General features: G+C 49.3%; 2 protein-coding genes across 2 annotated transcripts in view; both read right to left on the bottom strand.

Moving 5' to 3' along the window:
* LOC140325345 (uncharacterized) overlaps positions 1-4,615 on the bottom strand; it is a 37,539-nt gene extending 32,924 nt beyond the window's left edge. The window contains exons 1-9 of the mRNA XM_072403170.1: positions 4,597-4,615; positions 4,293-4,323; positions 2,512-2,753; positions 2,290-2,433; positions 1,435-1,591; positions 1,057-1,084; positions 830-941; positions 458-550; positions 309-372 (exon numbers count right to left, since the gene is read on the bottom strand). Coding sequence (XP_072259271.1) covers positions 309-372; positions 458-550; positions 830-941; positions 1,057-1,084; positions 1,435-1,591; positions 2,290-2,433; positions 2,512-2,715 — 802 coding nt within the window. The 5' untranslated portion in view covers positions 2,716-2,753; positions 4,293-4,323; positions 4,597-4,615. The remainder of the gene's footprint in view (positions 1-308; positions 373-457; positions 551-829; positions 942-1,056; positions 1,085-1,434; positions 1,592-2,289; positions 2,434-2,511; positions 2,754-4,292; positions 4,324-4,596) is intronic.
* Positions 4,616-12,929: 8,314 nt separating this feature from the next.
* The window catches only part of LOC140325429 (myosin-3-like), a 30,117-nt gene continuing 27,678 nt past the window's right edge, over positions 12,930-15,368 (bottom strand). Inside the window, exons 36-39 of the mRNA XM_072403261.1 lie at positions 14,637-14,741; positions 14,466-14,561; positions 14,071-14,208; positions 12,930-13,465 (exon numbers count right to left, since the gene is read on the bottom strand). Coding sequence (XP_072259362.1) covers positions 13,442-13,465; positions 14,071-14,208; positions 14,466-14,561; positions 14,637-14,741 — 363 coding nt within the window. The 3' untranslated portion in view covers positions 12,930-13,441. The remainder of the gene's footprint in view (positions 13,466-14,070; positions 14,209-14,465; positions 14,562-14,636; positions 14,742-15,368) is intronic.

Below are 15,368 nucleotides of genomic sequence, written 5' to 3'. Positions count from 1 at the left end.
TTCCTCACCGACCTCCACAGTGGTGGCCAACAGCGGGCCCCAGTGCTGGACTGATTTGGGACCCCTGTTGTTTGGGGAGGGTGCAGGGCCCTGGTTCTGGGGGGCACCTTTTCCCTCTCTGTCCCTATTCATGTCATGTAATCAGTGATGAGAAACATAAACTTTATACAGATCTGACAGATCTATGGAGGGAATAATATTCACCAGACTCCACCTACAGGTGAATATTATGGGATCATGTCTTGCAATCTGTTCCTGTGATATAGTAATATAAATTGTGGAAATCTCAAGGTGTGATCACTACTCACATGTCTCAATGTCGGCAGAGGCCAGCTTTCCATTGGTGGCAAAGTGGATTCTAATGAATTTACCCTACAAGATAAAGAAATGTGAATCTGGGTCAGACGGGGCAATGGACATCTCCAAAATCATCAACTGCTGTGACAACAGAACTTACAAAGCGGGAGGAGTTGTCATTCCTGACCGTCTTGGCGTTACCAAAAGCCTCCAGCAGGGGGTTGGCCTGGATGATTTGATCCTCCAGAGTTCCCTGTAAGAGACATAAAGGTTATGGTGAGAGCGGCCATTATATTAATTGGGGGGGCTCAGCTCAGGGGGTGGGGGGTATTCACGGAGAAGAGGGGCTGCAATACTGGACCAATACCTGACCTATACCTGACCAATATCTGACCAATACCTGACCAATATCACCAATACCTGACCAATACCTGCCAATATCTGACCAATACCTGACCTACCTGACCTATACCTGACCAATACCTGACCAATATCTGACCAATATCTGACCAATGACACCGCATGGTCATACCTTGCTCTTTGCAGCGGCTTCTTCCTTCTTCTTGTCTCCGGCAGCAGCAATGGTGGCGAAGTATTGGATGACACGTTTGGTGTTCACCGTCTTCCCGGCACCGGATTCTCCGCTGGGAACAGAATGGAGTGACAGCCGTTAGACAGGTGCTCTTTAATGAGAAATATTACACTGAATAGGAATGTCTGACACACGGCAATGACACGGATAATGAGGAGAGTACATACGTGATGAGGATAGACTGGTTTTCACGATCTGGGAAGGAAGATGAGACAAGTCACGTATGTGCTCACACTATATATGCAGCAAATACATTGTGATACACGCGTGTGCCGGATGTTGTGTGTGGATGGATCACATGTGTGTTATATGTTCCCTACATGTTGATAAATCAAACGTGTGTTGTGTGTGCTGTGTATGTGAATAGATTACATGTGTGTTGTATGTGCCATGTATGTGGATGGATCACATGTGTTGTATGTGCCATGTATGTGGATGGATCACATGTGTTGTATGTGCCATGTATGTGGATGGATCACACGTGTGTACCATGTACCACATGTGTGGGTGAAGAGCTCTGATTGGCTCTCCAGGAGGTGACTCACCAGTCAGCATGAACTGATAAGCGTTGTCAGAGATGGAGAAGATGTGTGGTGGAGCCTCCTGACGCTTCTTCCCTCTGTAGGCAGCAACCACCTCGGGGTTGTACACGGGGAGCCACTTGTAGGGGTTGACGGTGACACAGAAAAGGCCGGAGTAGGTCTGGAAAAGGGGGCCCCAACCATTAATATATCAGAAGGGCCCAACCTGCTTATCACCCCACAAAATCTGCCCCCAGCTCCCCCTTCATTAAATCTGCCCCCCTTCAGTATTGCAGTTGTACTGGCTGCTCTCCTGGACTGAAATTTGTTCCTCTGACTTCCCTGCACACTAGAAGCTTCTCACAATGTACAATAGAAGCTGCAGCAAGTCAGTGCTCCGCCTCATTTCCTAGCCCCGCCCCTATCATTTATTGGATTTCAGTTCTTTCAATCATGGAGGATCAGCATCACATGTGGGCGTTACTTATGCAAATACAGCATGCCTGGGACCACCCCCTCCTCCAGACTGACACCCACCTAAAAAAGTATATTTGCATAAACCGTGCCCATCCCACCCCCAATCTATTAGTCTGACAACCATATAAGGACATTTTTATATTTACATAACCCCTCCCAAGAACCCGCCCACGGCTTGCTTGCAGCACATAAGAGGGGCCACCCTGTTGGCCCCTCCCACCAGCCATGATCAGCGTGCATTACATAGAGAAGCACAGATCTGGTGTTGGGTTCTCAGAATATCTGCACCCTGTGGGATTTATCGTTGTGGGGTATATTTGGAAGTACCCCCCCATCTGGCTGCTCTATACTACCCCAGCTGGGCTTTCATCCCTCTTCCCACAATGCCCTGCTCCAACTTACGTAGATCATCCAGGCGGCATAACGCTCTTTGAGGTTATACAGGACTGCCGGCTCGTTCAGGTGAGTCATCATGGCCATGTCTTCAATCTTGTCGAATTTGGGGGGGTTCATGGGGAAGGTCTGGTCATCCTTCACTGTTATAGTCTAAAGGGTAAGAAGGCAATTATTGAAGCAGCACCATAGCAAGCAGCTGATTGGCTGCGCTGTGAGCCCATCACCTACCTGTCCGCCCTCAGTCTTCACCGTTGCCTTCCCTCCTTCCTTGCTGGTCAGGGTGCCCTTCACATACGACTCCTTGGCATCCACCACAAACACCGAGGTCTTGGCATCGAACGGTTTATTCTGGGCTTCAATCCGCTCCTTCTCGCTTTTCCTGAGATAGGAGGCGGCCACCCCGAACACCGCCATCTCCGCGTCTGAACTCATGGCTGCAGGTTATGGGGGTCAGCACCGTATATCTGGGTCTACGGAAAGAAAGAGAGACTGCCATCCAACCTTTCATCCCACTGCTGATCTCCTGCAGACACTCTACAGCCACTTCCTGTCTATATGCACCAATAGCCATGTGATAAGGTGACAACACAGGAGCACAACTGAGAGACGTTGTCATGCCAAAATCCAGCAAGGTAAATTCTCAAATCAATGACAATGATTAGAATATAATATATAAACCCCCCTCCCCCACATTGTGTGCTGTGATTGGCTGTAGTTGTGCCCCTGCCCTCCCCTGCCTTCTGATAGTTGCCCCTTCCCTACTTCCTGTCACTGTTCTGCCCCCCGTGTGGACACATTGCTTTCCCTTCATGCGGGGATGTTGGGAAGTGCAGTTCACCATCTATGGTTCTTCCTACTTTCACATGATGGAGCCCCCCAGTGGCTGAACACAGAGGCATTTGCTGCAGTGCAGTGTGCAGGCACATTGCCCCATCCATCATTCTGTCCATCACAGTGTAGGGTCAGTGGGGTCACTACCAGAATTTGTCTTGTCTATGTTGGGTTTAGTTGGCCCTAAAGAGGTCTTCTGGCTCCTGCCCTTCCTCTTCTTCCACCATTTCTTGCCCTCCTCCTGATTCTCTCCTGCCCTTCTGCCCTTTTCCTGCCCTCCTCCTGCTTCTCTTCTGCCCTTCTGCCCTCTTCCTGCCCTCCTCCTGCTTCTCTCCTGCCCTTCTGCCCTCTTCCTGCCCTCCTCCTGCTTCTCTCCTGCCCTTCTGCCCCTTTCCTGCCCTCCTCCTGCTTCCCTCTTGCCCTTCTGTCCTCTTCCTGCCCTCCTCCTGCTTCCCTCTTGCCCTTCTGCCCTCTTCCTGCCCTCCTCCTGCTTCTCTCCTGCCCTTTTGCCCTTTTCCTGCCCTCCTCCTGCTTCCCTCCTGCCCTTCTGCCCTCTTCCTGCCCTCTTCTTGCCCCTCTCCCCCTGCCCTTCAGTCAAATCTCTGAGGATGAGGAGCTCTAATGACCTCGGTGCCCAGTAGGATTAGAGACCCCAGGGGGGGCAGATGGAAGGGGCAGTTTTGTTGTCGGAGGATCTGACATTTGAAGGAAAGAAGTCAGCGCTGGGGAATCTTTGTAAATGAAGCCAAGACGTGAGATTCTCATCTGCTGAGCCCAGGGAATGTGGCAGCTGCACCATCTGTGATCCTATTGGTTGTCTCTCCATCAATTCCATCCAACAGATCTACAGAACTACACCCAGGGGCCCCCATATCCTGGTACAATGAGTCCCCCAGGGGCCCCCATATCCTGGTACAATGTGTCCCCAGGGGCCCCCATATCCTGGTACAATGTGTCACCCAGGGGCCCCTATATCCTGGTACAATGTGTCCCTAGGGGCCCCCATATCCTGGTACAATGTGTCCCCCAGGGGCCCCCATATCCTGGTACAATGTGTCCCCCAGGGGCCCCCATATCCTGGCACAATGTTTCCCCAGGTCCCCTACATCTGTTGGAATTTGTATCCTTGGGGCCCCTACATCCCCGTACAATTTACCCCCCCCCTGTGTCTAACTTACCTTCAATATTTTCAGAGACAGTCGGACAATCCTGGAGAGAAAACAATCAATTATTTTCTGGTTCCCATTGAATGAAATCCACCAACCAATCTAAGCTGGGAGCTGGGTGGCCCCGGGCCCCTATTACTACTCAATGAGCAGAGCCGGCACCCTGGACCCCCATTCACCCTCCATGAGCAGTGGTGCCCCCATTCACCCTCTATGAGCAATGATGCCCCCATTCACCCTCCATGAGCAGTGGTGCCCCCATTCACCCTCCATGAGCAGTGGTGCCCCCATTCACCCTGTGTGAACAGATCCTTACCTGAGTGTGAGGACGGGAGGGCTCGGTCCCAGCATCTCTCTCCGGTACTTTTATAATCCCGGGGGGTTCCGTCATCTCTCTGCCAGCTTCTGAAAAAGGACAAAACAATTTTGGCCCCGGGCACAATGCCCCCTCTGCCCGCCCGGCTATATTTAGAAGTCATTCCAATTTTTATCCTCCCCTAAAAATAATTCACAAGGTGAATCCTCGGAGTGATTGTGCCCTTCAGAGGGGCAGACAACCCCCGGCAGGGTGATAGGAGAGGCTCACCCGACACCCGGACACCCGACATTGCACCCCACAGAGCCCCCAGGTACCGCCTGACCCGAACCCCTATAACACCCGGGTGATAATGATTAATATTTCCCCGTCTGATGAGCTGTGAGGGTGTGAAGGTGTCTAACACCCGGGGTGACCCGGATCAGGACCTGCGGATGGGTGTGAATGTGTTCGGGCGGCTCGCATTACAGAGCGGAGTACGGAGGCTGCGAAACCCATTAACACCTAATTATTGAATTGTACGCTGAGTGAATGATCCGAGGGGGGAGAATTGGGTGAATGGGGGGAGAATGGGAAATGCTTCACCCCCTCATTATCTCAGGGAATTGGGGTGCACTCTGTTTACATCATTCACTTCAAATATCCGATTATCAGCAGGGGAGTCCCAGGTGAATGTTCCCAGGTGAATGTTGCCCCCCTGGCAGTGTGAGCCCTCTGGCTTAATATTAACCCCTTCAGGGACAACTTTAATTCCATCTGAGTGCTGTGCTGATTTCTGGGTCTGCACCCCTTCTGTGCCCATTATGAGGGGCCCCCACCATCCCTGTGCTGAGTTCTGGGTCTGTACCCCTTCTGTGCCCATTATGAGGGGTTCTGGGTCTGTACCCCTTCTGTGCCCATTATGAGGGGCTCCCACCATCCCTGTGCAGGGTTCCCTCGTCTGTACCCCTTCTATGCCCATTATGTGGGGCCTCCACCATCCCTGTCCCGAGTTCCTGGGTCTGTACCCCTGCTGTGCCCACTATGAGGGGTCCCCATCATCCCTGTGCTGAGTTCCTGGGTTTGTACCCCTTCTGTACCCATTATGAGGGGCTCCCACCTCAATGCCCAATGACACCTCTGTCATACCGGAGGAAGATGGCGGAGTGCCCCCCTGTATGGAGATGTTTGGGCTGCCGGCGATCTGTCAATAAATGAATATTTTGCTTTCATCCCGCGTTTCTCTGATTATTTATTATGACATCGGTCTAACACAGGCTGCACACTATCAGGTATCTGTGCCAGCTGACATAACTGGGGGTTGTTGGACCAGGTGAAGCTCGGTGACAGTTTCCTGAGGGCCCCTTCCAGGTATCAGCGTCGGGCTCCTCCATGCCGGAATGTCTCCAGATTGGGAATGTGTTGGGATCTTTTCCTGTACTGACCTGATGGACACATGGGCCCTGATTTATTAAAGCTCCCCAAGGCTGGTGAAGTTTTATCAGTGAAGCTGGGTGATCCAGCAAACCTGGAATGGATCTGCTCCAGGATTGATCATTTTTGCTAACAAACAGCTAATGACTTTTAGGAAATCCATTCCAGGTTTGCTGGATCACCCAGCTTCACTGATAAAACTTCACCAGCCTTGGGGAGCTTTAACAAATCATTGACACCCTCACAAGGCTCCCGCCTGCTCTGTAGCTGATTGGTCGGGGAACTCCAAAAACACTGAATTCACCCGGGGAAAAATTTCACGTGTGATGGAAAGGTTGACAGTTTATAATATGAATTGCAGTGAATAGGAAGTCTGCACAGTCAGATATTTGTGGGGGGTCACTGCTCCCCCCCCCCTCACATGTGCCTGTTGCCTAGCGATGGGTCAGTGAGGGGTGCAGTATGGTGGCATTACACATTGAGGCAGACTGGGGGAACCTGGGTGATCCAGCAAACCTGCAATGTATTTCTCACCAATTATTTGCTATTAGTTAGAAAATGTTTTTGATGCTGCACCAGGTTTGCAGGATCACCCAGGTTCACCCATGGTAGTAATAAATCGGTTAGGTTGTATCAGAGTTCGGCTGTCATGTCAGGGACACACGTGTGGACTGTATGTACCTATGGGGGGAGGGCAGCAACCAATCCCCTTCCACCTCTCACACTTCTCACATTGTCAGAATAAAGGAGACCCCCTGAATTCCCCCACATAGGGGTCGGCCATCGGAGTGTTGGGGTCCCTGGTGTAGTCGCTTTCCCTGGCAGACGTCTCCTGGGTGACAGCTCTGTATTGGATGTTAGAAGGTCCCCGGGGTCAGTAAACTTTCCTTTCACTCAGTATCAGGTTTAAAGGAAGAAATTCCTGTTGGGACCTCGGTGCCAGGCGGCGGAGTGACTACAGCACCCCCCCCCCCCCCCCCCTCAGCCTATAGCTGTGTGTGGTCATTACACCAATATCACCGTACAATTCACCCATAGGGGGGCCCTGGGGGCCCCAACTCCAGCTGCCTCCAACTCAATTCACTGAAAATCAGCCAAACAAAAAACATTCATCAGCAGAAAAATGGGTGAAACTGACATTCCTCTAAAACATGTATATCAGGGAAATAAACCGAACATACTCCATGTGTCTCTGCCCCCATTTGGGGGTGGCGGGGCCCGCTTAGTGTACAGGCTTCAGCCGTGACCCCCAAAGCACAGAAGTTCAGATCCTGGCATTGCGGGGGACTTTGTATTTTGGGTTCTGTAGGCATTCAGGCATGGATAAAAGGGACCCCAGAATCCCCTCAGGGGCCCGCTGTGCAGGGGAGGCCCAGCAGACTATTGGAGATTCTTACCCTACCTCAGTGCAGATGCAATGAGGTAGTCTGAATTCTGAAGTGGGCCCACATGGGGTGACTGGGGCAATAATACAGATCACATGGGGTAACTGGGGTAATGATGGAGCCCACATGGGGTGACTGGGGCAAAATTTGAAATCACATGGGGTGACTGGGGCAATAATAGAGATCACATGGGGTGACTGGGGCAATAATGGAGCCCACATGGGGTGAATGATTTGGGGTCATTATATCAGTGGTTCCCAACCTTTTGGAGCTCATGGACCACTAAATGAGGACAACACATGTGCGGGGAGCCGTGTGCCACCCAAAAGGGAAGAAAGTACCCCAGGGTGACGCCATGATGCCGGAGCCGCGGCCCACCTGTCAGAGCGGGGGTTGGGGAGCTCTGGATGCTTTAGCCCAGAGGTCGGCAAAGTTTTATGGGGTGGGCGGGAGCACACTAGACCAGACCCGCCCTAATGGCTCCGCCCACCACCAGGGAACGCCCCCTGAAGTGAAATCCCTCCCCTCCGTATGCATTGAGGAAGTATGAATGCCAGTCGCAGGAAATAAGGGGGCAACTGCAAGGGGGCGGTTCCGGGCTCCAGTCTCCAGAGGTTCCGGGCTCCTGTGGCTCGGTGGCCGGCATTAGGCCGGATCGGCCAGGGGGTGTTAGGCCGGAACAAACTACCAGCTAGGCCGTATCTGGCCTATAGGCCGGAGTTTGGTGACCCCTGCTTTAGCCAATGGATGACTGGTTGGGGAGACGCTGGTACACCACATGGGGTGATTGGGACAATGATGGAGCCCACATGGGGTGATTGGGGCAATGATGGAGCCCACATGGGGTGATATAACCCCTCTTCTAGTTGCCCCTGTATGATAACCCCTCTTCCTAGTTGCCCCTCTATGGTGACCCCTCTTCTAGTTGCCCCCAGGTGTCACATCTTGCAGACACATTAATTTATCACCCGGTGACACGGCTTGGTTGTGTTTGGCCCTCGTCCTGGTGAAAAGCCGATACCCTCAGCCCATCAAAGCTCTTGTCGGGTCTGAGCGAGGTGCTGAGTGACCCCACCAGATGGGAGAGGGGGCACCATGTGCACAACCCATTATGTCTGATGAGATTGCCGTGTGTGGGCCCAGGGGCGGCCATATTACCCCAGACACGGGGACACCCAGAATTCTGTCATATCCGACACGGGGACACCCAGCACCTAGCACAGAGGGAGATCTGTTCATCCAGCCTTGTGATTCACACAGCACAGAGGAAGAAACTTCAGTCCAGGAGAGCAGCCGATACAACCGTGTGAGATTAGGGGGGGAGGGGATGGCCTGGGGGGGCATTTAGACTGATATACCCCTTCTCCTATACCCGGGGTATCTTCACATTGGGTGTCGGCTCTGCACCGACATATTAATAGGAGGAGATGCGTTGCTGTTATTTCTTAGCACTAGCAGCGCGCGCCTGTTCATCATTCTGTCATTTATATTTTATTATTATTTGGGGCGGAGCTTCAATATCAATAGAACCAAACTGATCTCCAAATATTGATCTGTGATTGGTTAATATCAATGAGTGCGGAGTGCTCTGATTGGTGACTGAATGTTCTGTGCTGAGATATCAGAAATATCAGGGAGGGGTCCAACAACGGCCAATCAAATGCTAGATAATTTCATGTTAGAGACACTAATGGGGACTCCACCAATACTTGTATTTATTATGGCCGGGGTCACTAAATGGGGGTCACCCCCCTCATCTAACCCCGTGTCACCAAGACAGGAAAAAGGGGAATTATATAATAGGGAATTTATATTAGCCGGGGGGTATTTATTTATAATTCTGGGGGGTGTTTATTATTCTGGGGGGAATTTATATTTCTGGGGGGTATTTATATTACCTGGGGGGTATTTATATTTCTGGGGGTTATTCATAATTCATATTTCTTCACACCCATCCTGCTGATAATTGGGGTCATTGTTCAGGCTGGGTGTTTGGTTCCGGGGCCCCGGTATTGAATGTCTGACCCCCGCAGAGGTCCTGTAATGTTTGCATACTGAGGGCTCCTTATGTACACATAGCCGGGATGGTTGGAGTGTCCCCATATACAATTAGTGCTAGAATGTCATATAGTGTCACCCTGTGACCCCTCCGCCTGCTCTACTCATCACTGACACCCGGAGGGGGTGGGGGTAATTTATGGCCCCACCAATCCTGGATGTAAACAAATCTCTGCCTATAGCTCCTCTATACCAGAAGAGGGTTTCCATTTTTTTGTCCACATTCCCACCATGATACCAGCGGCCATGTGTGGCCCTTCGTGAGGTAATTACATGAAGATTTTTTATTAATTAGGGATGGGGCGGAGCCTGTGCGGGACTTCCCATTACTCGCATTAGTAATTAAACAATTTGAGTTTTGTGTATAAAAACAATAAAGAATCTTTCCTAGGTCAGACCCGATGTTTATATTGTGTATTAATAATTGCTGATGGAGCTGGAAGCGGATTGGATTTTGCAGTGGGTGGAGACCTCTATAACCCCTGTGATTTGCTGTACATCATTATTAACCAATCGCAGGATTCAGAAGTCAATAAGATATTATTGCCTGTTAGCCCCTCCCCTGCTTATGTGTCACCAAGCTGCTCGGGGGTGTGTCCTGTGACAGCTAATTTAGTGGAGCCGCACCCCATAGACAAGCTGCCATGGAATCACATGTCCCTAGAGGGTGACAGAAGCCCCTCCCACCTATCCTGCAAAGACAGTTATACATTCACCAACAGTGAATCTTTGGTTAATGTCACATTCACTGCTTTACAAATAAACTAAAGACACCAAACAACTCCCCCAAACACTCAATCGAAGGAGGGGGGAGGGGAGGATCTGAGGAATCCTTCTTCTCAGCATTCATTGATCTTTCTTATCACAATGAATGAATGTGACGCAGAATAATGGGGTCACCCTGGATGAATCTTGGCTGTGATGGCCCCCCACCCCCCAGATCTCACAATGGCTGCCATCTCAGCTTGTTACTATTGACAGCCACCAGATGTCATTTCCATCCCAAGGGCCAGGAGTGCCAATTGTCTAATCAGATTGACCCTACCCTGACCCCACACTGACCCCACCCTGACCCCACCCTGACCCCACACTGACCCTACCCTGACCTCCAATATCAGCTCACATGACACAGCGCCAACACTCAGCTCATTGTCAGAGAGGAGAGGGGAACCATCCTCTGCTATAGGGGACACTTCAACAAGTGAAAGGGCCCGAATGTGACCCCATACTGCAGAGCTACGTCTGGGAAAGGGTGAATCAGCACAAGGAGCCCATCAATTCACACACTACCAAAAACCATATCTATCTTCATTCTCTTTGCATTCTGCTCTCTACTCCTCTCCTCTCCTCTCCTTCCCCCTCCTCCATTGATTACTGTGCAGCCAGCACAATGATTGTAAAATTCTTTCTCTGACATCTGATTGGTGGGGTATTTCCCCCTATAATTGCCCCCTATGTGGTGAGTTCCCTCTGTTTGCCTCCTTTCTGTGTCTGGGGGGTAATTTGCAGTGAGATGTTTTTATTGGCCCCCTGCTGATTGGTGCCGGCCAGTCATACGTGAGGTGCAGAGCCGCTAAACCGTCCTAATTGGGTGAATATTTCCTGAGAGCGTCTAATTGGCTGTGATAATCAATGAATTGGCATCGGATTGGCTCTTCATGTAAACAAATTATCAGGAGGACGGTGCCAGCCGCCAGTGTGCAGCACAGAAATAACCCCGCCAGGGATAAGGAGGGCAATTATAGACTAAACCCTGGGGCAATTTATTCGTTCCAGGTCCATGTCAATGGCAGGGAATGATTCCCCACCTGAGAATGTTTGGAGAATGTCAGATTCACTGCTTTATAAATATACCACCAAACTTCTGCAAATAAGGTTGTAGGATTCATGATTTACCCTCAGGGGCCACAAAAGCCCATTATGACCTCAGGGGCTGTGAAACCGATACTTCCTTATAAAACCATTATACTATGCCAAATGTCCGAACTTTTCACCCCAAACTGAGTGAATGAAGCTCTGACTTTCACTCATTTCTATATTTGGTGTGATTATTTCTGTGGTTGGTGTATCTGGGGCCCTGACAAGGTTCGGTGAATGATAGGTGTGAAGTTTGGGGTGCTCATAGCTGTGAGTGAGGGTGACTCCGGGGGCATTGGGGTGACTCCGGGGGCATTGGGGTCACCGCTGATCATTTTGGGTTGAATTTGGGACTTTTCAGCACTGGTGGGGGGGCTTGTTGTGGGGGAGGGGGGCAGGAAGATTCTTCGTCTTATTTTTAGCTGGGATTTTCTGCAGTTGTTGGGTTTTAGGTTTCATGCCAAGGAGCGGGGCCCGGGGCCGATTCCTCCCCGCTGATCCCTGATATATTTTTATATTATAAAGTGTCTTATATTTCCTCCTTGTGAGTCACAGCATTCCAAGACACTGAATCCCCACATGTCTATATATGACGGGGCCCAGAATAACCCCGGCACCAGGGGGCCACAAATCTCCCACAATCCTCTGCTCCATTCTATAAGACATAGAAGTGCCTCTAATACCCCTCGCAGGGTAATACCCCCCACGTCATTCACTACAAGTCCCAGCATAATGTGCCTGCCGGGGGATAGCAGTCGTCACTGATTTAGGAAAACCTGGGAGAAATATGGGACATCCTGCTAATTGTCAGGAACCAATCCCAGTGCAGGAAAACCCAAAGTCTCTATGACTCTATGGAAAGAATGTGTGAATCCTGGGTGAAAGCTGTGTGAATCTCATGTGAAAACATTGATAATATGTCAGACCAAAAGACATAGGTTTGTCATTCCTGATCTGATGAGTGAATAGATCCCATAGATTGTCACATTTCCCTGATCTGCCCCCATGGAACCCCATATACCCCCATTCTGAGGTCCTACAGCTGTGGGGGAACTACAAGTCTCAGATCAAACCTTGTAATATATGACAATTCATATCACTTCAATGATTGTAAGACACATGCACTCAGCACAATATTATAGGATCTCAGGGTAAAGCAGCAGAAATGCAGCATGCGGGGTCTTTCCTGCTGCTGAGGGGATGTGAATTGCAGCTGAAGGTAAGACAGGTATATGATGCACCTGCTGAGATAAAATCTTCTCAGGACAAGAACAGGAGGAGCAGCTACATGACCACAAGCAGCTCCAATGCGCCCTCATCTGGCCACATCTCAGTATTGCAATGGCTCTCCCTTTGGTGCCTTTGACTATCACAAAGTTTATATTTACCATAAAATGAACCATTTGGGGACCCCGCCTGCAGTGTATTTTAAGCGCTGACCTATGAAAATGACAAAAATAAAAAGAAAACCCCAGAATAACATTGGTGAATTTTACTATCAATATATGAAACACATTCATCGTGTGATCACCAGACATGACGATGGAAGAGGAATATGGAGGAGATCCCCTGGGACCCCTGAGGGTCAGAACACAACACACAGAAGAAGGACAAGATGGCCACAGGTTTTCAAGAGAAATTTATTTTCATTAGGAAATAGCGAGAATATTCAACACGGCCTGACGGTGACATCCAATCAGGGACCAAATACATTGCGAGCAGCGACGGGCACTGGACCCCAGCTGGTTATTATTACCCCCGTTACTTCTGCCATGGAGGGTCTCATTCCATGGATCTGATTGGCTGCTTGTCTGGATTGATAGGGGGTCAATAGAAGCCACGCCCCTTCTTTATTACCCCCAAGGCTTGACACTAATTTGGGGTTCACAAACTTTCCTGACAATATTTCTGTGAGGGCATTGCCAAAACATGTTTAGCAAGTTATGAGCTCAAATAAATACCCCAAACACCCCTCCCTGTCCCATTCCGCCATTCCTTGCTGACCCCAACCAATCTCAGGGAGCAGACCCCGCTGATACCGCCTTTATTATATATAGTGGTCCGACCAATCAGAATGCCACCTCATGGGATACACATTATGTGAATCTCCTCGCCGTGTTTTCACATTCAGCTTATTCTTCACTGGACATAACCACCTGAAAGACAAAGTGATGGCCAATTATTAAAGGAATGGAGGTCACATGACAACCTAATATTTATAGAGGGTCACCAATGTCCGTGGGCTTCACCCCTGCACTCCTTTTACCCCGGCCCGCTCCTTTTGGCCCCAGATATGGACTCCTTGTTTGCCCCGGAGCTGATAGAAGGTGACATACAGATCCCTCTGCTCCTTCCAGGACCTGGCAGACTTCTCCCCCGGGCCTAGAAGTATCATGGTAATGGGGGAAGTGACTGCTCGTAGGGTTGCTACCGGCCCCACATTTGCCCCTTCATATAGTTATGCCTCACACATACAATAGATATCCAAGCAATATCCTGGCACTGATCAAACCTTTCCATGGAGAAGAAACATTCTATACTGAATTCCATTAAGCTGCCTGTCTATGGAGGGCTGAGGGGCCCCAGTGATGAAGGTCCCCAGTGATGAAGGGGCCCCAGTGATGAAGGGCCCCAGTGATGAAGGGCCCCAGTGATAAAGGGCCCCAGTGATAAAGGGCCCCAGTGATGAAGGGCCCCAGTGATGAAAGGCCCCAGTGATGAAGGTCCATGCTAATATTTGTATATTACGGAGGAGACTTACCTTGGTGGAGATTGTCTCTCGGGTCTTCAGCCTGAGTTTGTTCACCTGGGACTCGGCAATATCTGCCCTCTCTTCTGCCTCCTCCAGTTCATGCTGGACACGGCGACACTTCGATAGCTGGGTGTTAGATTGTTCCTCCTGCTCAATGGAGAAAAGATGTTCAGTATCAGAAATACCTGAGATTTATTCTAGGAAATGCAGAGGGGCCACAACATGGCCACTACCAGGGTGAGCTTCCCACACAGGACTGGGGAAGCTCCCTGGGATCCGCAGCCATTCCAAGAGAATTCCTTCATTTCATGAAAATTTAGAAATAATAAAATGGCCAATAGGCTTCCAGGGCCCAGGGGAGGACGCACCAAGGGCCATTTCCCCCTCCCCGTGTCTTGACTTACCGCCTCCTCCGTCTGCCTCTTGTAGGATTTCACTTTCAGCTGCAGTTTGTCCACGAGGTCTTGGAGTCTCAGATTATTCTTTCTGTCCTCCTCGGCCTGTAATAAGGAATTAGTGAGATGATTTCTATACCCGAATATAAACCCAGCACAGGGCGAGGAGTAGCCGTGTACCTGAAATGTCAGCTCCTTGACCCGCCTCTCGTATTTCCGGATACCTTTTATTACATCAGCACTCCTCTTCTGCTCAATATCCAGCTCCCCCTCCAGCTCTCTCACCTGCAGCAACCAATGCAACACAAATACCTCTGAATATCACCAAACCACTTCCATGGCTTCCTCCTGACACGAAGAACGACGCTTCTTATCACTTTATACTCCATAATATACTCTATAATATAATATACTCTATACTCTATAATATACTCTATAATATAATATAATATACTCTATAATATAATATAATCCATACGCTATAATATACTCTACAATATACTCTATAATATAATATACTCTATACTCTATAATATACTCTATAATATAATATACTCTATAATATACTCTATAATATAATATAATATACTCCATAATATACTCTATAATATAATATAATCCATACGCTATAATATACTCTACAATATACTCTATAATATAATATACTCTATACTCTATAATATACTGTATAATATAATATACTCCATAATATACTCTATAATATAATTTACTCTTTATTATAAAATATACTCTATAATATAATATCCTTAACAGTATAATCACTTTATACTTATCAGCACAGTATTTAGTCACAATGGGGAGTGCATCTCTGAGTGGGTAAACCTGGGTCAGTATCAGATTTGTATTGGGTTTATATTGGGTCTGTATCGGGTCTATCAGATTTGTATTGGG

This window comes from Pyxicephalus adspersus, chromosome 3 (assembly GCF_032062135.1).
Source record: "Pyxicephalus adspersus chromosome 3, UCB_Pads_2.0, whole genome shotgun sequence".
NCBI classification, from domain to species: Eukaryota; Metazoa; Chordata; class Amphibia; order Anura; family Pyxicephalidae; genus Pyxicephalus; species Pyxicephalus adspersus.
The sequence above is the reverse complement of the archived record's forward strand: the minus strand, read 5'-3'. Positions and strand labels throughout refer to the sequence as shown.